General features: G+C 45.9%; 1 protein-coding gene across 1 annotated transcript in view; it reads right to left on the reverse strand.

Annotated features, from left to right (window-relative positions):
• Positions 1-1,602: 1,602 nt before the first annotated feature.
• ASXL1 (ASXL transcriptional regulator 1) overlaps positions 1,603-21,297 on the reverse strand; it is an 80,410-nt gene continuing 60,715 nt past the window's right edge. The window contains exons 5-13 of the mRNA XM_055304412.1: positions 12,640-12,760; positions 12,466-12,563; positions 11,804-11,897; positions 11,193-11,345; positions 9,777-9,940; positions 9,585-9,681; positions 7,907-8,012; positions 6,991-7,624; positions 1,603-6,455 (exon numbers count right to left, since the gene is read on the reverse strand). Of these exons, the coding sequence (XP_055160387.1) occupies positions 3,534-6,455; positions 6,991-7,624; positions 7,907-8,012; positions 9,585-9,681; positions 9,777-9,940; positions 11,193-11,345; positions 11,804-11,897; positions 12,466-12,563; positions 12,640-12,760 (4,389 nt within the window). The 3' untranslated portion in view covers positions 1,603-3,533. The remainder of the gene's footprint in view (positions 6,456-6,990; positions 7,625-7,906; positions 8,013-9,584; positions 9,682-9,776; positions 9,941-11,192; positions 11,346-11,803; positions 11,898-12,465; positions 12,564-12,639; positions 12,761-21,297) is intronic.

Raw genomic sequence — 21,297 nt, forward strand, 5'->3', positions numbered from 1 at the left:
AGCCACTGACTGCACAAACAGCTGTCTCTTTGTCACTTTTATTTTATTTTTAAAAATTTTTTAATTTTTCTTATTTTCCTTATAGAGCTTTCATCTACATCTTTTGGTAGCTAGTCCAGGCTTTCAAATTGATGCATGGAAACAAGAGGAAGCATGGGGCACTGTCAACACTTGGTTCCAAGCATTAGTCTCCAAGGTCACAAAGGTCACTTTCCCCATTCGTTTAGATGGTACCTGCACATAAGGGCAACATAGCTGATGCCACCTCCTCTCGGGAGGCAAGCAGGCAGATGCTTTGATCCCGAGGCCCCGGATTATCAGCGGGCTACTCTATTAAGCACACGCCACACACCCCTTAAGCAGGATCTGACTTCCTTAAGAGCAGGTTGGGCATAAAACAGTCTTGATGTTCACCAGGGCAATAAAAAAAAATCCTTTCCATATTCTGAAACGTTATTAGGTTTCCTCATCCTTGAGATTATGAGTAAAACAGTCTCCCCTGCCAGGAACTCAGTCTCTAAACTTAGGACCACATATTCAACAACTGTAGTGTGAGACCAAAAACCAGATGTCTGGTGAGAGGCCCACTTCCCCACAGGCCCCTTGTGGGGTGAGGGTCAGGCAGGTGGCAGGAGCCACAACGTCTACTCCAAGTCCAGGCAGCTACTGTCCTGGCTGGGTGCAAGCTAACAGTCTGGAGCACCTCCCGTGCACCAGGCACTAATGGATCCCCATTCAGAGATGGAGGTGCCAGCAGAGAGACTGGCTTGCCTGGGCCACAGAGCTGGTAGGAAGTAGGGCCTGCACGCAAAATCTGCCATCCGCTGCTGCCTCCTTGACGAGATTCAGTTGCAACATTGGGTCCCAGCCCTGGATTCTAATGCATTCTAAGCTCCTGCAGATGGACATGAAGTGAGCCAACGGACTGTGCCATGACGGCACAAAAATACAGACACAGCGTCCCCACTAGGAGGCTGCCCTGTCACCACAGAGCCATCTAACCAAACCTCTCCAGCTGTACTTCCATCAACAGCAGCAGGACAGAGGAGCATTATCCCACCACAGATAAAGCTTACTTTCACCCATTCACAGGAAACAAGTTAACAGACACAGATTTTAATGAATCTGTACTTCCACCATGTTTTACCTTTGGCTTATTTTCATGCTAAGGTAGTTCCTGGTAAGCACAGAATCATGCATGTAGTTACTTCAGAGAAGTCCGGGAATTGCAGGCTGTCACCCTCAGTGCAGAGAGGCACTTGTGTTTACAGGGGTTTTAAGGTTGGAATTGGTCACCACCCCCATGGATCACCTGCCATCAGGAATCTCTTTGGCAGGGTGTCTCAATAGGGTGGCTGGGAGGAGCACCTTCACTGCTCTCATTAAGATTTCTTTCAGTCAGAGTCTAGAGACCAGCGGAAAAAACGGCAAGTCAGGCTTTTAGCACTAACCTCACAGAAGAAGAGCTTCCAGACCAAGGACAGAGGTTCTGGAGCTAAGGTGAAGTGAGCCGGTGTTTGCTCCTGCGGCGCCCCTTCTGTATTCCTGGCCTTCTTTCCCAGTCCAGCTGGGCGGCCACACAAGACGACGGAGACCACAAGCGCAGGCTGTACAGGTTTATTTTTCCGAAACCACAAGAGACATACAAGAGCCGTGCTTTCCCTGGGCAGCCCCAAGGAACAGACCAGTTTCTGCCTATAGCCTACAGGCCGCCAAAGGTCACAGCAGAAGGAAGATCACACGCACCTGGGCCTCTGCTCCCGGTCTTTGGTAAACAGATTATTAAAGTTGACAACTTGGACTTGACCAATACTGCATTTACATCACTACGTGACTGCCACCTTCTCACGCTTTAGATAACAAAAATGCCACAGTGGATGAGATGGGGTGGGACGGGGGTCTTTCGGGTGAAACTTGCTGAGGTCACACCAATTTTCTACTTCACACAGAAGCACTCATACAGGGAGATGGAAGTCAAATGAGGGCTCTCAACTCTGCCACGAGTGGAGGGGTAAGAAGGTGGGGAGCAAGGCGAGGGAAGATAACTATGGAGATGTCTACGTGCTGGGAGTGTGTAGTGAGAGAAGCAGGCAACAGGTGTGGCTTTCTTCCCCAACCTGCTATCAAAAGAACACCAAATGGTCCCAGGTATTGAAGGTGGTAACCCTGGAGCCACATCTGGAATGCCTGCTTGGGGCTGCCCAGGGCACTCACCCTTGACTTCAGAGCACTTAACACTGGTGGTGGTGATTTATCCCATATGGCAGCGAGAAGCCAGTGGAAGGTCAGAAGAGAAGAGACATGAGGTGAGACACATCTGCTCAGCAGAGCGCAGGTGGGCTGGCTGTGGTTCTGCGGGCCACAGCAGGTCCATTGGGCGACCAGGACAGGGCACTGGGCCACGCTGGCAGATCCCAAGTCAGTTGCTGCACCCTCCTGTCGGGTGGTGGCTCTGACTCAGGCAGAGAAGCACACCACCTAAATGCGATGTTGCCGGAGACGGATAATAAGGGAGAGACACTCGTGTTCTCTGTACAATACATCCATTTACAGAATCGGCCAGTACTGTGTACAACATATAAATACATGATAAAACATTAGAGGTGCATAGAGCATACTTACAGAAGCCAAAAAGTTCACTTTATACATCCAAGGATAAAGAGTTAAAAATATAAAAATAAGAAACACACACTGCTTTGAAATGTAAAATGACTTTCACATACACAGGTGCGTGGAGATGCCCACTCCCACTGAGTCCAAAGTGACAGGGAGGGTGTCAAGCAGAGGAATTCACCTGCCAAACATCTGGACATCTGACTTACAAGGTCTACAGATGGCATTTTAAGAGGAAAGACAACCCTATGCCCAACCCCATTGTCCAAGCAAGTCTATTCAAGGTTTCAAAAGCTCCTGCGGGCCAGTGAATGGTACCGAGACAGGAAAGTCCCAAATTTGCTTCAGCAACAGAACCAAAGGTCAAACTGGCTCCTGTCAAATGGCAAGTGGCTGAACTGTGCCCCTGAGGTGAGCAGGTGCTTGGGCCCCCTGGTGGGCACTGCTGGGAGTTACTTTAACCCTGTGCTGGCTTCCCCAGCCATGAACTCCCCCAGGCGGAGCAGCAGAAGGGAAGATAGCAGGGAGGGGGCAGTGGAAGACTAGCAGGTCTACTCAGTTCAGGTAGGTTAGTTCCCCTGATGGAGAACACAACCTTCTTTCTTCAGTTTCAAGTCCCTCTGGGTGTCAAGGTAGGCTCCCCACGCCACACCAGGCTCTGTCTGCATGAGAGCTCAAGCTGGCCAGCCGGCCTTGGGCAGCCCAATGAGTTGCCAGGCAGGAAACCCTTCCAGATGGACCAGAAGAGTTGGTGAGTGACAGAGGGGCTTTAGCACTACAAATTTTAGGGAAGGGCAAGAGTGCTCTTGCTTAGAGAAACAGAGTCTATTATATCAATGATATTCTGTATACAAGTGTAAGATCAATCATTATCAAAATACACACACTAAATATACAACTTTTCCCATGGCCATAATTTATTATCTCACCACAAGGCACAATACACAGAGCTTTGAGGGTCCAATACAGTCATCGTGACAGAACGCACCACAACCCTGACACATGATCATGGCTTTCAGGCTGCACGCACACTGGAGTGAGATGCTTTCCACCGTGCTGCTGTCGGTGAACATCTGCAAGGAAAGTGATGCGCTGTGGCTCGCACCAAAGTTTGCTTTGTGGCTCAGCTGCACCACACTTCCAGCAAGGCCTTTGGGAAAGGTGGGGGAGCTGGAGGCATAATTAAAGCTGGTGGAACTTAGCTGGAGTTTGGAAAGCTTCCCATAAAATGCCTGTTTGATATTGAGTTGGGAGGGGATGGAGGAAGGCTCCAGAGGCTGACCAGGCCCTTTCCCAGGCTCTCGGGGTAATTTCCAGAAGGGCAGATCAAGGACAAAGGGCATCCCTTGCAAGTGATCCACTAACTCCCGTGGACCAGGACCAGTGGCGTTTCTGTTCTCTGCGTTTGCCTTGAGAGGACCCCCCTCAAAAGTCTTCTCACTCTTGATGCTGCCAACAGAGGCAGGCGGTGGCTTTGGAGCCCAGTCTTCTCTGGTGGTCTGTACCCCACCAGACACAGAGTTTTTGCTTGGCCCCAACTTCCTACTGGGAAAACTGGGAGGGGCATCAGCAGGCAGTGGTGTTGGCTCCATGGGTCTGGGGCACTGAAGGGCTGCAGCCTCATTCCTAGGGCCAAAGAGCTTCTTCCCTTGGCCTCCAGTACTGTTCTGATTACCCAGGGCCCGACCTGTCTGATCAGGATCCAAGGAGATCGCATTTGGAGAAGAGAAACAAGGGTCTCTCGAGGTAGTGAGATTTCCTGGGCTTTTGCCTGGGGCAGCATTTGAATTACTGCGCTGGGATGCATCAACGGCTTCCTTCTGATCTTCCAAACTAACAGTAGAGAATCGCTCTTTGGAATCCACTTCTACTTTTCCAGAGGCAGTCGTCAGCTCTGTCACTGGAAATAGGGAGTCTAGACTTGGGACTGTCTTGGAAATCTTCTGGGGTGCTCCAGGAGCATGGGTGGGCTCTAGCCTGGCAAGACTGGTGCTTGCTCCATGGCTGTCAGGTAAAAGAGGTTCCTTTGAAGCTCTTATAGCACGGGGGCTGCTCCTGCCAACTGCACAACTGTTTTCTGCAGAATCCTGCAAAGCTCCTGCTCCCAGGGAGCCGCCAAGGCTCTGCTCTTTCATAAGTGGGAGTCCTGGGGATTCAGGTTTGCCGCTGCCTTGGACTGGAGGAAGAACCTTCTCTAGGGGCAAGTTACCCTGCAGCAACTGCATCACGAGTGGGTTAGTGGCCTCCAATGAGGACCCAGCCCTGCCCAGCGACATAAGCCTTGGCTGGTACTCAGTACTAGCCAGCAGCAGGGAATCTGGAATCTTTTGGGGGACTGCACATACACGAGACACCCAGCTCTGAGGAGTAGCCAGGCTGTCTGTCCTTGTAACCAGACTCCGGTCACCGTTCACTTTGGAGAGTGAGGCAGAGGGGTTCCAATTGCGTTTCTCATCTGTGTCTGCCACCAAAGCTCTCTTTACCATGGTGGCCTCATTGGGGTCGGCCTCGCTGCTGTCCTCAGAGAGCTGGCCTTCAAAGTCAGAGGCCGTGTCTGTAGACTCACCGTGAGGACTCAGTGCTTCAGAGTCTCCATTGATTTTCAACTTTTCACCTTCCACTGGTTTGCGGTCACTGCCAGCACGGTCAGTGCACCCTCGAGATGGCACTGTCCAGAGCAAAGGGAAGTGGTTGGGGGGATCTAGCCCTTCCCCAGCTGTCAACTCCCCAGGTAATGCAGGAATGAGGGGGACAGCTTTCTCCCACTCTTCCACAGCCTGGGGCTCAACAGATGGGACAAGTTCCCTAGAGTCTGGTTCAGGCTGTCCCACAGTCTCATCCTTTGACAGGCCAGGCACCCAAGGAGCAGCACCATCAGAGACTAGGGCCTCAGTTGTCAAGTCTTCTTGTCTAGTAGCACTTTCCCTTGTGGGTGAGGATGAATCACCAAGTCCTAATTCCTCATCATACTGTCTATCCTGCAGGCAATTAGCCAATGGTGATTCACTGGCAGAATTGGGAGTCACATTCACAGGATCCTTCATGCTGGGGTTACTGTCTCGGTCTAGAGCCTGGCCAGGTCCTCCTTCCAATACAACATCCCCCACTAGAGACTGCACAGGACCACTCTCCATGGAAAGAGAGGGTCCTCGATCCTCATCATTGCTTTCCCAGGAAGTGGTACCAGACTCACGTTCAGTTCTAACATCTAAATGCAACGGAGGTTGCTCAACTAATCTCTCTGGGGCTGGGGTTTGGGAGGACAGTAGGGGCAAAGCCTGGCAAGGCTTGTCCCCAGTGGGAGCAATGGGGAGTTGGGAGGCCCCAACTTCCAGCCCACTTGTGAGGACATCTGGAACCCTCTGCAGGGGGCAGCTCTCCTCCTTTCTGAGAGCAATCAGTTCCTCTCTTCTGGCTCTGGACACAGCAGTCCCAGCCTGGATATGCTCCCCATTCAGAGGACAAGACGGCAGTAGTTGTGTTCGCTGTAGATCTGACGCACGCTCTCCAGGGGTGTCCGGGGCTCCACTGGGCTCAGGGTGGCCACAGGCCTCACCACCATCACCACTGCCGCCGCCTCTGCCACCTCCCTCATCGGTGGCCCCGCCGCCACCTCCACCCGGGCCACCCCCCCCTCCGATGGCAGTGGTGGCCGCCTCTCGATGACAGTGGTGGCCTCTCGCCCCTCGGACTTGCAGAGCACGGGCTTTAATGTCTGCGAGGGTCCTGGCACCAGTCCAGCCCCGGCAGGAGGACTCCGTGATGGGGATGATGCGGGGGCATATCTGGTAAGTGGGCTGACCTTTAACCACCCAGGGTGGTTTGATACGTGAAAGTTGAATCTGCAAGAGAAGAATTGGAAAACAATTTTAATTGACTGAGTGATCTGACATAAGAACTGTACAGCTAAACTGAGATTCTAGTCACTTAGGGAGCATGGCCTAGAGAATCAAATAATTATCTTTAAAAATGAAATAACGGCAGTAAAACGGCCATCTGTGACACCATACCATTCTGAGACAACTCTGCTCAAGGGCTGTCATATGCCATGCTTCTAAATTTAATTTCTAGTGGGACTGTGTGAATCAGTGGACAAAGAATCTAACACCACCTAATAAAAGATTTAAAAATCCCAAAGGATTCTGACCTCCAGAGAGAACTTCAACAGAGTGAACAAAGCAGCAAGGAAGAAAAGAACCTTATCCCCCTGACCATCAAGTCAGTCTCATGAATGGCTCTCTTGTATAGGGCTCTACACTCTCACGTAATTAACACAAGCGCCTGGAGCCTTCTATCTCTGCAAAGGGGCTCTGCACATCTCCTGACCCTCGAAGGGAACCTGGCCTCAGGACAGCCAGGAATCAAACAGCCTCCTACCCGGATGGGCGGGACTTTGGGCTCCTCTTTGGTGGGCTGTGGCTTTTCGGTGTGAACACTTTCAATTGTGTTACGAAAGGACTGACGATCTTCAAGCCGGGGCTTCTTTTCGGGAAAGGATGCAGAGGCCGCCTGCTCAAAGGACTTCCTCTTCTGATCCTTGGGTTCCTGATCCGCATTCTCCTGAGGCAAGCTGGGAATCCTGTCTGGAGACACGGAAGCATGTGCCAAGTCACCTGGATCGGTCTGGGTCCGGGAAGCCACAGGCTGGGTCAGGAATTCGGGACTTTCTGGGTCAGGTGCTGCAGAGGCCGAGCCAGGCAGGTGAGGACTGCCCGCCTCTGCTGAGTCACTCTTAGCCTCCCCATCCTTGTAGAGGGGGATGTCTGGTGCCACAGACTGTGTGTCTTTAGCAACTCCTGCTTGTTCTGGCTCCTGCTTTTTGTACAGATTCCTTCTGGCTCTGGTTCGGAGATCTGGCCGAGAGCGTTTCTTGAAATGCCCATCTCGCTGTCGGGTGACTGGACCACGCTGCGGCCGTGCTGATTCTCCTGGGACACACAAGTCACTCTTGATTTCAGCCTCCTCATGGCCCACGTTCTGATGCAATGACTCTTCTTTGGTCAAACCCAATCTGCAAAACAAATTCACACCATTAGTTACAGGGCAGAGAAGCATGCCTATTTTATTTTAGCTGTTAGATATTTCAGAACAAAATATATCTGCGTGGTTCACAGCACTAACCACAGAAAAACATATGTTAGGCTTTTCTATGAATGGCGTTAAGCTAAACAAGCCAGGCAAGCCACCGCGGCCACCCTGTTCTTGTCCCCATGCTGGTGTCCATGACTTAGACATCATCTGCTTCTCTGCCCCCCACAGCTCAGATCAGGACTGGCAGCACCAAAGGCCTTACTTCTGTCCATAGTAGTCTTCAAAGAACTTCTCTTTCCACTGTTCCACCTTCTTTTCCTTCTCCATTTCCTGTCGGATTCTAACTTGCATCTCATGAGTGAATTCGCCTAAAGAGAAATACAGTGTGTGCATTCAGGATACTAATGTCTGTCTTATGGAAAGCCAAATCTTGCCATTCCACCACATCAGGACTTTTATTTTTTAAAGGTTTTATTTATTTATTCATGAGAGACGCAGAAAGAGAGGCAAAGACACAGGCAGAGGGAGAATCAGACTCCTCGCAGGGAGCCCGATGTGGGACTTGATCCCGGATTCTGGGATCACGCCCTGAGCCAAAGCCAGACATCCAACCGCTGAGCCACCCAGGAGTCCCACATCAGGACTATTCAAAATACACACAACTTTGGTGGGTTTGGAGCTCTTTTTTTTTTTTTTTTTAATCCTATCTCCTTCATGCTTGCTATCTCCTCCAGAGCCATATCATGCTCATAGTCATGACAGAACATGGCCATTGGGAGGGCAATTTACTCTTCCCTCAGATAATCAGTCATTCAACACCAAGCAACACATTGATCAATCAAAAAAGCAAAACAGAAACAAATAAAAGAACCATTCTTACTCCCTGTGCAGAAAAAGGTTAATAGAGCAGGCCTGATGGCTTATTCTTGGAAAGGCCTGCTTACAAGGTTGGCCCTTGGCTGACATCTGGGAGCTTGGATTTCAGGAGGGTTCCCAACCCCCTTAACTGACATGAATGGCTCACTGTGCCTAAACTGTTTATAAAAACAAGATGGTTTATGGCGAGCACCTGCTTTCCTTCGGGGAATCTAGAATCTGGTTATGTGCCAGGCAGAGGCTTCTCACATGATCAACTCTGAGTTAAAAAAAAAAAAAAACAAAAAAAAACTCGGGTACCAAGTCTCTTAACATGCTTCCCCAGCAGATTGCATTTCACACGTGCTATTACAAAGCACTGCTGGAGAACTGAGCACATTCTGTATGATTCCTCGGGGAGAGGACTCTGGAAGCTTGCGCCTGCTTTCCCAGGACTTGACCCCAAGAGCCTTTTCCCTTTGCATATTTTGCTCTGTATTCCTTCGCTGTGATAAATCACAGCCAAGAGTACTACATGTGAAGTCCTATGAGACCTGAATGAAACTACATAAGGAGTCCTGTGAGTCCTCCTAGTGAATCATCAAACCTAGAGGGAGTCTTGGGGACCTCCCAGCACACTCCCCACATAGCTTCCCCGTAAAATTAAGAGAAGCTGACAATCACTCCACTCCAAGTGGCAATGTCTAAAAAGACAGAGCACCTGGTAAAGCTCAACATTTAAGTCAATGCCACGGCGCACTTTCCTCCACCTATCCAGACAACACCAGGATTACTGGAAAGACCCAGGAGTTTATAGATAGCTCTAATGACAACGTAGTGATACAGGTGGATATATACACTCAAAATAGCAAAGCACAAACACTCTGTACCTTCTTTAAAGCTACAGCACATTAACACCCACCACATTCAACAACATTGTGAGGAAAGCCTGCCTTATAATAAATACACCTTGAAAAGAAAGTAAAGAGACTGGTACAAAATGAATGCCTGGGTTTTAAATACCAAGGACAAGTGACACCACACATGGCAGGTACCTCTCAAGCCATCTGAGAACATCGACTCACCATCAGCCAGGCGTTCCCGCCAGCTCTGAGCCGCGTGAGTGAAAAACTCATTATTCAGTGCGCTGCTGCTGAGACGCAATAGGCCGTCTGTCCCCACCTAGAAGGATCAAGGCAAAAAGCACAATAAAGAAACTCAGAAAGGGAACAGAAGCCCACCCAGAGAGAGGCAAAGAGGTGGCTACCCATCTGCACCTGTCTGTCCACTTCAGGCAGGAGGAAGAGGAGCTGCTGCTGGAAGTGGGCTGGCAGGGCATGGAAGGTCCGAGAATTTATCAGGGCCCGAAGGTTGGTGTTGACAAGAATGGACCCAGGCGTCTCAAAATCTATCTCTTCCCCTCTGTTGCGCTTCATCTGACCTGTGATTTTAAAGCAGCAAGAAGCAAGGTATAGATTTTCAGCTTTTAAAACAAAAGAGCAAATGCCAACTGAGGGAAAAATTTTAGTGGCAGCACCCAAACTACCCAGAACTTATCTGCATATACATCCAGTCCACTCTAACCTACACGTCACAATTATCCTCTTCAGGTATCTGTCGTTGCCATCAAACCTAAGAGAACACTTGGGCTTGCATCCTCTCAGACAAGACTCTGTACCATGCTGTGTGACACAGGCTGAAGAGGATGCTCTTCCCAAAGAAAAACAGACAAGGGGGCAGGCTGTGAGCTTCCCTCCAAAGCTGGAGAACAGGCTCCTCAAAGCCAACTGGAGAAATGATGGAAGCTGTCTAAAAGCAAATCTAGTTGGTATACTATAGGAAACTCTGCAGAAGCCTTCCCTGGAACGGGATAGAGAGCTATGTTTCCACATAGAAAGGTATTAGGCTGTTTAAAGCCACTGAGATATCAGTATCTCTCACAGAAACCTCAGTAAATGTTACTTTTACTTGAAAAAAATCACTTAGAGACCTATGAGACGTTAAGCACTACGGATGAGTTGGAAAAGCAGCAAGACGGCAAACCCAGTTCTCACTTGGGCAATGGTTTATTCTAATTTTCAGAAGCCAAGGCTAGTCTTAATGGTTTCATGTAGCCCATCTAACAAATAACCAGCATGTGGGTTTTGAGAAATAAATTCCAAACTAGAAAACAGCATACTGGCCTTGCAAATAGCCCTACTGAGGGGTGGGAGGAGCACGCTACTGAATTTGCTTGCAACCTCCAAGTTCAACACAGGCTTCCTTCTGTTCAACATTCTGACCAGGCTAGAAAAAAGGGTGCCTGACCAAAACTTTGGATGTTGAGAATAAATGTGGCAGGATGCTACCAAAGAGAGAAAACGGATGCTGGAATCCTCCCTGAGCAGCTCAGAAACAATTTTCACTCACCCAAACACTTACTAAGCAGTACCAAGGCAGGCACAGGCCATGCCCTTGCAGGGACATACAAGGAACAATGTGGCACCATCTCTGCCTAGAAGTTCCCTCACAGTCTAGCAGAGAAGATCTACATGTAAAATAACCAAAATACAAGGTAAGAAACAAAAAAATAGAGGGCCACCCAAGAAGTCAAAATAAACTGGTAAAGGAAGTGAAACAGAAGATTGTCCTCTTCTCACTAGGCCTGCAGGGGCCCCCCTTACAGGCAGAGAAATGAGTGCCGAGCCACTCACCTGTGGCCGGCTTCCGGAAGCCTCTCAGGAGCGGGGCAGGGTCCCGGGCGACCTCGGCCTGGCCACGAGTAGCAGCGCTGCCCAGGGCCAGAGAGCCGCTGCTGCTGCTGGACGGGCTGCCGCTCTCGCCATCGGCGTGGCGGCCCGAGAACCCTGAAGGCACAGCATTCCACTGGTCAAGAGCATCACCCGCCGCGCCCAGGGCTCTCAGACAAGCTTACTTCTCCCAGCTCTCCCTGAGACGCTGCCAGAAATAGCGGGTGCTTCCGTGGCCCAACCTTGGGCTGTCAGAGATCACCACCTCACGGTCTGGCTTTACCATATCCCATAAGAACACCAAACCGCCATCTTAGTTTGCACAGCACTGCACCTTTACCAAGCACCTGCACACTTTCATCAGACCCTCACACCGCCCTGCGAGGCCAAGGGCGGTGTACACGGCAGAGCCCAGCACCAGAACCTAGCTCAGGCCTCACCACCACAGTGTGCTGCCCACTGGGAGGGCCTCCTGGCTCAACGGGCACCACATCACCTAGGTCAGACACTGCTGCCAGAGGGGGCAAGGCCCCAAGACCTGAGAAAGGAGCATCATATCACAAGTTTGCACATACCTGACGCCGATTCCACGTGGGCCCCGTTTACCTTCAGAGGAGTCAGGACAACTCGCGGCAGCATCACCCCAGTTTTTTTCTTTTGCTTGTTTGCCTAGATGCCCAAGGGATTCCAAAAGGAGCCTGAGTCACCTACAGGGCCACAAAAGCGGTCCCTCTCCACCATGTCTCTACCGCCATTTGGTACAACAGAGCTACATTCAACCAGCTCAGGCAGGTAATGGCAAGAGCAGCATGGACTCATGTTACTAAGCCAGGTGCTGGCCACTGTGCTCAACACCCCAAGCAGAATGGAATGTATTGTCACCCTGTTTTACAGATAAGGAATTTGCCCAAGGCACCAAAGCTAGCAAGCAATAGGGCCATAATTCCAAGTGCTGACTCCCAAGCTCGAGTGTTCCCCACTCTGCACTGTGGTATCTGCGTTCTAGATGGTGCCGTTGTTTGTCAGAAGTAGGAGCGCAACTACCTATTTGTGGTAATGAGGAAAAAACCAACCACTCTGCTCTCAGATCCACTGCCCACTTTTAACTGTACTAAAAGGTGGAGACTACACTGATTTGCTCTGCTCTCCAGAAACACATAGTTAACCACAGAGGAAGAGTCCTGTCTTGTGCCTGGCCTCACCTTCCCCTAGCCTAGCCACCAATTCTCCTCCCTACCTGTGAAGAAGCCCTGTAGCTGTCCCTGGGATTGGAAAGAGGCCGACTCTGAGATTCTGCAGAACAGGATGCATTCGAAGATGTTTCATCAAGAGAAACTGGGAGAGAGGGAAATAAAGGTTAGTTGCCAGCAACTATGTGAAGCTCCTGGTCCATCCCGTGAGGGGTACTTACCATCGTTTTCACCGCTCACAGTGCTGGCTTCGTTAGACCCACAGCTCTCCACATCGGCTGTGTCCTCCGGCTCCTCTCCCTCCACAGCAGCCGGACTGCGAGACCACTGCAAGGCATCCTTCTGTGACAGCAAGGCACAACTCAGGTGAGCAAAACCCAACAGATCCTACAGGCACAGCAGTCACTCCTAAATGCACACTGCTTTAGGAGAAGAGAGATTTAGAACACCGGTAAGTTCCTAAAACTCTTTCTAATTGATCTCTTTCTCCACAAGTTCTTTACGTATGTACATCATGAAATATATAATTTTACATTCAGTCCACTCAGGAAATGTTCATGGGGTGCCTCTTATAAGCTACACCATGCTAGTTTGGAGGAGGGGAGGCAAAAGAAGGGGGAATCGGGCCTCTGCCTTCAAGGAGGCTCAACTGAGTTAGAAAGAAAATCAAATTTATTACAACACAAAGCACAGCAACAGAGGTATAGAGAGCTGTGGCAGTCCAGAACAGGGGGGCATCTAACTCTGTAAACTGGAGGAAAGAGGGCATTGGAACTAAGGCCTACAAAGAGATGTGCTGCTTAAGCTGAGTTTTAAAGGAAATTAGCTAGCAGGAGATGGCTTGGCTGTAGCAGACAGGAGGGTATTCTAGATAACGGGATGAGCAATGTTCTCCATGCGAGGAAACTGCAGATTTCCACAGGGGACTAGGTGCGTGAGAGTGCAGAGAGAGCAGCTGGGCAGATGGTGAGACACTGTGCTGAGGGACTAAGATTCTGTCTGAGTCTCTGAAGGCACAGAGAGAGGCATGATGTGAGTTGTAGGGATTTCATTCTGGCAGCAATGGAAAGTCTAAAGGCAGGAGGAGAACTTAGACTGTGATGAGGCCCAGGAAAGTGTCAGTGAACTAAACTGGAAGGGGGCGGTGCAGATTTCCTCCTCCAAAGGAAGCTCCTTCTTCCAGGGCTCTGTGGCAGTGTGAGTTCAACTCTACACATTCCCAGGGAAAATCAAGGGGACACCTCCCACCTCGCAGATTAGGAAGGACTCTGAATGAATATTGGGGGCCAGGGAGAGGAAAAGCAGAGGTAAATCAGGGTAAGGATGTCTTCTTTAAGAAAGTATGTGGAAAAAAAAGTAGATCAAGTCATGATTCTGCCTCTTACAAACACACTAGAAATTTATAAAAGAAATCTACAGAATTCTAACTCATCAATTTCCTGGATCCCTTGATCCATTATATTAAGTCTTCATCAATTTGCTGTCATTAATTTAAGCCCAAATCATGCTAACTTAAATTAATAAAAAGAAAACAATTTTTCAGATCTTTATCTCTTTTCCTACCAGCTATAAATGTTCCTCAGAATCAAAAGCTAAAGAATATTTTTAGTATTAATCTTGGAATTATGCTTAGTGGCTGCCATGTGCATCAAATAATGCAACAAATTTGTTGAGTCTCAGGAGCAAACTAAGATAAAATACTCACTAACGAACAAAGAACTCTGGTTCTGGGAAAGGGGGGGATCGTGCCCACACTGTGAAAAATGGTATCAAAAGGTTCAAGCACTGCCAGTGGCAGAGTACACTGTAAGTGAAATTCTAAAAACCTCTTAACCCAACACTTCTTTGTCTAAGACTTACACAGAATGTGAAAAGCATGAAATCCTAAAAGGAGAAAGTCGATCAATGGAACTATAATAAAATTAAGATCCTCTGTTCTGCACAAGACACCATTAACGGAGTAAAAAAGAGCAAAATATCTCTAGAGTTGGAGAAAGTATCTGTAATTCATATAACTGATAAAGATCTTATATCTAGATTATATAAATCAATAAGAAAAAAGAAACCCAGGAAAAGAATAGGCAAAAGGCCATGAATTAATAAGCACTGGACCAAACAGGACACCCAAATGGCCAACATTCACACATAAACCTATTTAACCTTACTGACAATGGAAAACACATTATAATGTAAATTAAGCCACACTGAGATATCACCACATCCATAAGAATGGCTAAAATTAAAGTTAATACTAAGTAGTGTTAATGAGGATGAGAAAAAAGACTGAAAATGGTTGCAACCATATGAGAAAAGTTTGGAATTATCTGGCACGGATGAAGGGACAAACATCCAGCAATGTCAGTCCTACATACGGATTTCCTAGAGAAATACATGCACCCCCCGCACACAGACACCATGAAGCACATTCAGTATTTATGCCAGTGACATCTGTAAAACCTGGGCTATAAACAACCAAAGTGCCCATCATAAGTAAGATCAAAACAAGGTAATGTACAATAAAAAAAATGAACTACAGCCACTACAGCAATGTACATCAATCTGAAAAACAAAATGCTAAGTGAAAGAAGCCAGACACAAAAGAATGCATACTGTAATGACTCCATTTTTTAGAAGTCCAAAAACAGGCCAAACTAACCTACGATGTTGGGGATACAAACACAGCTGGGAAACAACAAAGAAAAGCAAGAACAGAACCTGGAAACAGGATAGTAGCTACCTTTCAGGGGAAGACAGGAGCTGTGAGTGGAAAAGGGTATTAAGGGCTGCTGGCTGCCAGCCATGCTCCCCAGGTCTTAATTTGAGTGGCAGGTACAAGTGTGTTTACTTTATGATATTCATTAAGTTGAACACTTATGTTGCATTTTACTCTTACATTTCTACAATAAAAAAGTTTTAAAACAATAATTCCAGAATTTCCATCAAAGAACACTACTATGGACAGTCATTTGGAGTAATGCTGTAGAGGGACGCCTGGGTGGCTCGGCGGTTGAGCATCTGCCTTTGGCTCAGGGCGTGATCCCAGAGTCCGGGGATCTAGTCCCATATCGGGCTCCCTGCATGGAGCCTGCTTCTCCCTCTGCCTGTGTCTCTGCCTCTCTCTCTCTCACGGATAAACAAATACAATCTTTCTAAATAAATAAATAAATAAATAAATAAATAAATACATACATACATACATACATAAATACATAAATAAAGCTGTAGAATACTTCATGAGAAATGCTGATAATGCAGCAAGTAAATTACGCAGTTAACATTCACATGGCATGATTACTTCATCTGTTTAAAAAGAAAAATCAGGTGAGCCTGTATGCACAAAGACAACAGCAACACTCTTCATGTGCGTTAGCCATCATAGCACCTCTAGGTGGCAGAATTGTGAGGACTTTGTTTTTGATTTGGGGTATTTTCTATGATTAACATGTATTTTTTTTAGATAAAAAAATAACATTTAAAAAATTATAATGGTAAATGCTTCTTTGACAGCTTAGTCACTAAAAGAGAATTTCATTCCTTTAGATTTCTTCCAGAGTTTAGGGGAACCTGGTGTTGATTACAAATCTTTTTTTTTTTTTTTAAGATTTTATTTATTTATGAGAGACACAGGCAGAGGGAGAAGCAGGGTCCATGCAGGGAGCCCGATGTGGGACTCGATCCTGAGACCCCAGGATCACACCCTGGGCATGAAGGCAGGTGCTAAACCACTGAGCCACCCAGGGATCCCTACAAATCTTAATTAAACAAATACTGCCCGCTTGTTTGCAATTCAAACTACCCCAAATTTCCAAAGCCATATATTTTCATTAAGAAGCAAATAGTACAAAAACACTTAAGAAAATGAAAACAAAAGCTGCAATTCTAATTCTGCCTTTTTTAAGATCCTTAATCTTTCCATATAAACCTCAGACATTTGATATAACTTTCCTTTGAACACTGACTGTAGACCTCTGACAAAAATGAACTCAGCTACTGAGAATCATGGGCATTAGATGATATGCCCTCAGACTCAAGACTTTTTTTTTTTTTTTGCAAGGATATTTTCTATCAAGAAACTTAAAAAAATAAATAAATAACAGGTAATGAGTGATATTGCTGAAACCTTATTTAAAAATGTTATGACAGGGACGTCTGGGTGGCTCAGCGGTTGAGCATCTGCCTTCGGCTCAGGATGTGATCCCGGAGTTCCAGGATCCAGTCCCACATCAGGCTCCCTGCATGGAGTCTGCTTCTCCCTCTGCCTGTGTCTCTGCCTCTGTGTCTCTCATGAATAAATAAACAAAAACTTTTGCAATAATGTTAAATTCCTGAGTGCGATAATTACATTGCACTTATATAAGGGGAATGCCCCTGGATCAATTGTATATCCCTTGTGTCCTTTCTCTTACTTTTTATTTTTTTTTATTTTTTATTTTTTTAATTTTTTTAAATTTATTTTATGATAGTCACAGAGAGAGAGAAAGAGAGGCAGAGACATAGGCAGAGGGAGAAGCAGGCTCCATGCACCGGGAGCCCAACGTGGGATTCGATCCCGGGTCCCCAGGATCGCGCCCTGGGCCAAAGGCAGGCGCCAAACCGCTGCGCCACTCAGGGATCCCCCTTTCTCTTACTTTTTAAAATGAAGTATAACTTAGAGTACAATGCACAGATCGTAAGTATACTACCTGATGAGTTTGACAAATGCTTATCAAGATACAGGACATGTCCAACATCCCTAAAGTCCCTCTGTACTCCTTCCTAGTCAACCTGGACTCTATACTACCCGTCCCTCCCCAGTGAGATGATTGTTCTTCTCTCTTTTTTTTTTTAAGATTTTATTTATTTGTTCACGAGAGACAGATTGAGACACAGAGACATAGGCAGAGGGAGAAGCAGGCTCCCTGTAGGGAGCCTGATACGGGACTCGATCCCAGGCCCCTGGGATCATGCCCTGAGCCAAAGGCAGACACTCAACCGCTGAGCCACCCAGGTGTCCCTTGTATTTTTTATTTTTTAAAGATTTTTGTTTATTTATTCATGAGAGACACACACAGAGAGGCAGAGGCACAGGCAGAGGTAGAAGCAGACTCCCCACGAGGAGCCCAATGCAGGACTCGATCCCAGGACCCTGGGATCATGACCTGAGCTGAAGGCAGATGCTCAACCACATAGCCACCCAGGTACCCCGACTGTTCTTATTTCTATCATGAAAAATTACTTTTGCCTATTTGTGGCCTTTACAGAAATGGAATCATACAATATATACTCTTTTGTGTCAGTATCTAATGTTAAGGAAATTCATGCGTGCTCTAGTCAGCATTAGAAGCTATTATCTATTATTACAGAGCAGTATTCATATAGACAAATGTGTTTATCCATTCTCCTATGAAAGGACATCGGTATTATTTCCAGATTCGGGTTCTTATGAATACAAAACTACTATGAACATTCTTGCACACACCTTTTTCTGGACAGGTTTTCATCTTGTGTGGGTAAATATTTAGGCGCAGAACTTTTGGGCAAGGGACGGATGCTTAAAACAAACAACTTACAGACATTTCCAAAGATTCCCACGGCGGCACTGCATGGAGCTCCAGATGCTCCAAATCCTCATCATATGGTGCTGTCAATCTTACTTTAGCCATGCTAGCGGGATGCAGTGGTACCTCATAGTGTTTTTTTCTTTTTTCTTTTTTTAAGATTTATTTTTTTATTCATGAGAGACACAGAGAAAGGCAGAGACATAGGCAGAGTTCTCCCTCCTGTGAGGGAGCCTGATGTGGGACTTGATCCTAAGACCCCGGGGATCACGACCGGAGACAAAGGCAAACGCTCAACTACTGAACCATCAGGCATCCCTATTTTTCATTTTTCTGGTAATTAAAGATATTGAGCACTTTTTTATATGCTTACTAGCCATTCTCTTATCTTCCTTTTTATTTTTTTATTATTTTTTATTTTTTTATTATTTTTTAAATTTTTTATTTATTTATGATAGTCACACACACAGAGAGAGAGAGAGGCAGAGACACAGGCAGAGGGAGAAGCAGGCTCCATGCACCGGGAGCCCGACGCGGGACTCGATCCTGGGTCTCCAGGATCGCGCCCTGGGCCAAAGGCAGGCGCCAAACCGCTGCGCCACCCAGGGATCCCTTATCTTCCTTTTTAAAATGTCTATTCAAGTCTATTGCACATCTTTAAATTGAGTCATTTGCAGTTCTTTGTTCTGGATCCTTTTAAACACTGATCACGGGCATACGTTACTTTTACAAACAAATACATTTCAAAAAATTTCACATTTGGAAATAATTTCATATTTACAGAAATGCTGTAAGAGTAAAAGCAGCACAGGGATCCCTGGGTGGCACAGCGGTTTAGCACCTGCCTTTGGCCCAGGGCGCGATTCTGGAGACCCGGGATCGAATCCCGCATCAGGCTCCCGGTGCATGGAGCCTGCTTCTCCCTCTGCCTGTGTCTCTGCCTCTCTCTCTCTCTCTCTCTCTCTCTCTCTCTATCATAAATAAATAAAAAATTTAAAAAAAAAAGAGTAAAAGCAGCACAAAGAATACTTGCCTATAGTTTTTACCCATATTCACTTCCTAACACAAATATGCGTTCTTAAAATACACAAAGTATATTAATTTGGCAAGGCAAAACTGGAAAAAAAGCTAAGGAATACTAATAATAAATAAACCTGAATATTTTCCCATAAGTCAGATTTTTTAAAAAGATATTATTTTTAAGTAATTTCTACACCCAACATGGGCTCAAACTTACAATCCTGAGATCAAGAGGTGCATGCTCTACCACCTGAGGCAGCCTGGCATCTCAAGACAGATATTTTTAAAAAATAATAAAAGGCACTGTGAATATAACAAGCCCCAAACATGAATAAGACAGAACACTAAAATTTCAACTGCCCAAGATTACATTCTGAACTAGAAAAACATATAAACAAATCTCAGGTATGCCTTTTCTTTCTTTGTAGATCTGATAAGCATTTCCTGAGCAAGAAATGAGTATGGTTTCTTAGGGAAGGCTGATTTGAGAGCTGAATATAAATTATTAAAATAGGGATCCCTGGGTGGCGCAGTGGTTTAGCGCCGGTCTTTGGCCCAGGGCGCGATCCTGGAGACCCGGGATCGAATCCCACGTCGGGCTCCCGGTGCATGGAGCCTTCTTCTCCCTCTGCCTGTGTCTCTGCCTCTCTCTCTCTCTCTGTGTGACTATCATAAATAAATAAAAATTAAAAAAAAAATTATTAAAATAAAACTAAGAGCATGCCGACCACTCAACAGCATACTAGAATTTCTAACAATACTTATTAAAAAAAAAAGAAGAGATTAGAAGAGACAGAGTGTTCTAATTTCCAGACAGTATAATTATCTACATTGAAGAGCCAAGAGATTCAGACCTAGTAGGAAATTCAGCAAGGTTGTAAGATTCAAAAGCACATTAAAAACTCAGCAATAACATCACCAATTAGAAAATGTAATTTATAAGAACAAAGAATTTCAAATAACTCAGGGACAAATTTCACAAAAGGAATACAATCATCTTATGAAGAAAGTAAAACTTTATAAGGAAAGGCTGAAAACTTAAACAGAAGAAAAAAAAAAACAGAGCCATACCACCTTCTATATTAAGAAAATTCAACATTGTAAAGATGTCAATTCTCCTCAAAATGATTTGTAAATTCAGTAAAATTTCAATGAAGCTTTTTTTTAATATATACAACTTGACTCTGCAAATGAAGACAAGAGCCAAGACACTCTTTTAAAAAGGCAAGAAAAGGGGAGGACCTGCTTTTTTAGAAAGCTCTGGCAACTGAGCAAATAGAGAATGACCACTACAGGATATGGGGTTTCTTTGGAGAGTGACGAAAACGTTCTGGGATCAGACAATGGCGATGATTGCATGACTTTATGAATACACTAATAGCCACTTTCTGTGAGTTCCATCTTGATGAAGCTGGGATAAAAATGTCTTACTGAATTTAACTGATAGTTCTGAAAAACATGAATGACTTTAATCGGAATCCATAAAAGCCACATAAAAACTATTAACGTGTACAAAAAGTTTATAGATCTAAAGGTAAACTTCAACGATAGCCAATGGAGGCACAATAGTCTGTGAGGTTTTAATTTTGCTATATGAATCCTAAAGAGGAATTAAAACTAGCAAAGCAACCTCTGTATATGCTTGAGAAAAGACTTCATCATTTAAAAAAAATACTTAATGTAAAAAAAAGTTCTATTGAATTTGAACTTCATTAGCATTATCACAAGCAGTTTCAACATTATAGCTGTCAAAGAAAGAAAAGAGCTGTTATTTAAAAAATGAACACACTCTTGGAGTACAGTTTAAAGAGAAAAAAACTGTCTGAGTTCTTCTTAAAGACAAAAAAGAAGCTTCCATCAACCAGATATAAAACAAACTCTCATCTATGATTTGCCACCCACCACTGCAAAGCTTCTAGTCAATGGTAAGGTGACCACAGATCCATGATCTCCCTCTCCTGAAACCTTGGATCTAGATGGGCTTTAGAATTCAGGACTTCTTTAATTTGGTGGTGGTAATACATTGCATATAGTTTTAATTATCATATATTAACACATGTTAATATTTTTTGAAATAACATGTATGGATATACCTACTAAAATAGCCTTATCAGTCCCGATCAGAGTTTTGCCTCCAAATGAGTTTAGACAAGGCACATTTTACTGTCAAATGACTTTGGAAAAACAATTTTCAGTTCTCAAAATATTTTAGATTTTAGAGGTACCTGGGTGGCTCAGTAGGTTGGGCCTCAGATGCCTGGTTTCAGCTCAGGTCATGAGATCCACGCTCAGCACAGTCTGCTTGAGATTCTTTCCCTCTAA

The sequence above is a fragment of the Nyctereutes procyonoides genome, unplaced genomic scaffold, assembly GCF_905146905.1.
Source record: "Nyctereutes procyonoides isolate TBG_1078 unplaced genomic scaffold, NYPRO_anot_genome, whole genome shotgun sequence".
Taxonomy (NCBI): domain Eukaryota; kingdom Metazoa; phylum Chordata; class Mammalia; order Carnivora; family Canidae; genus Nyctereutes; species Nyctereutes procyonoides.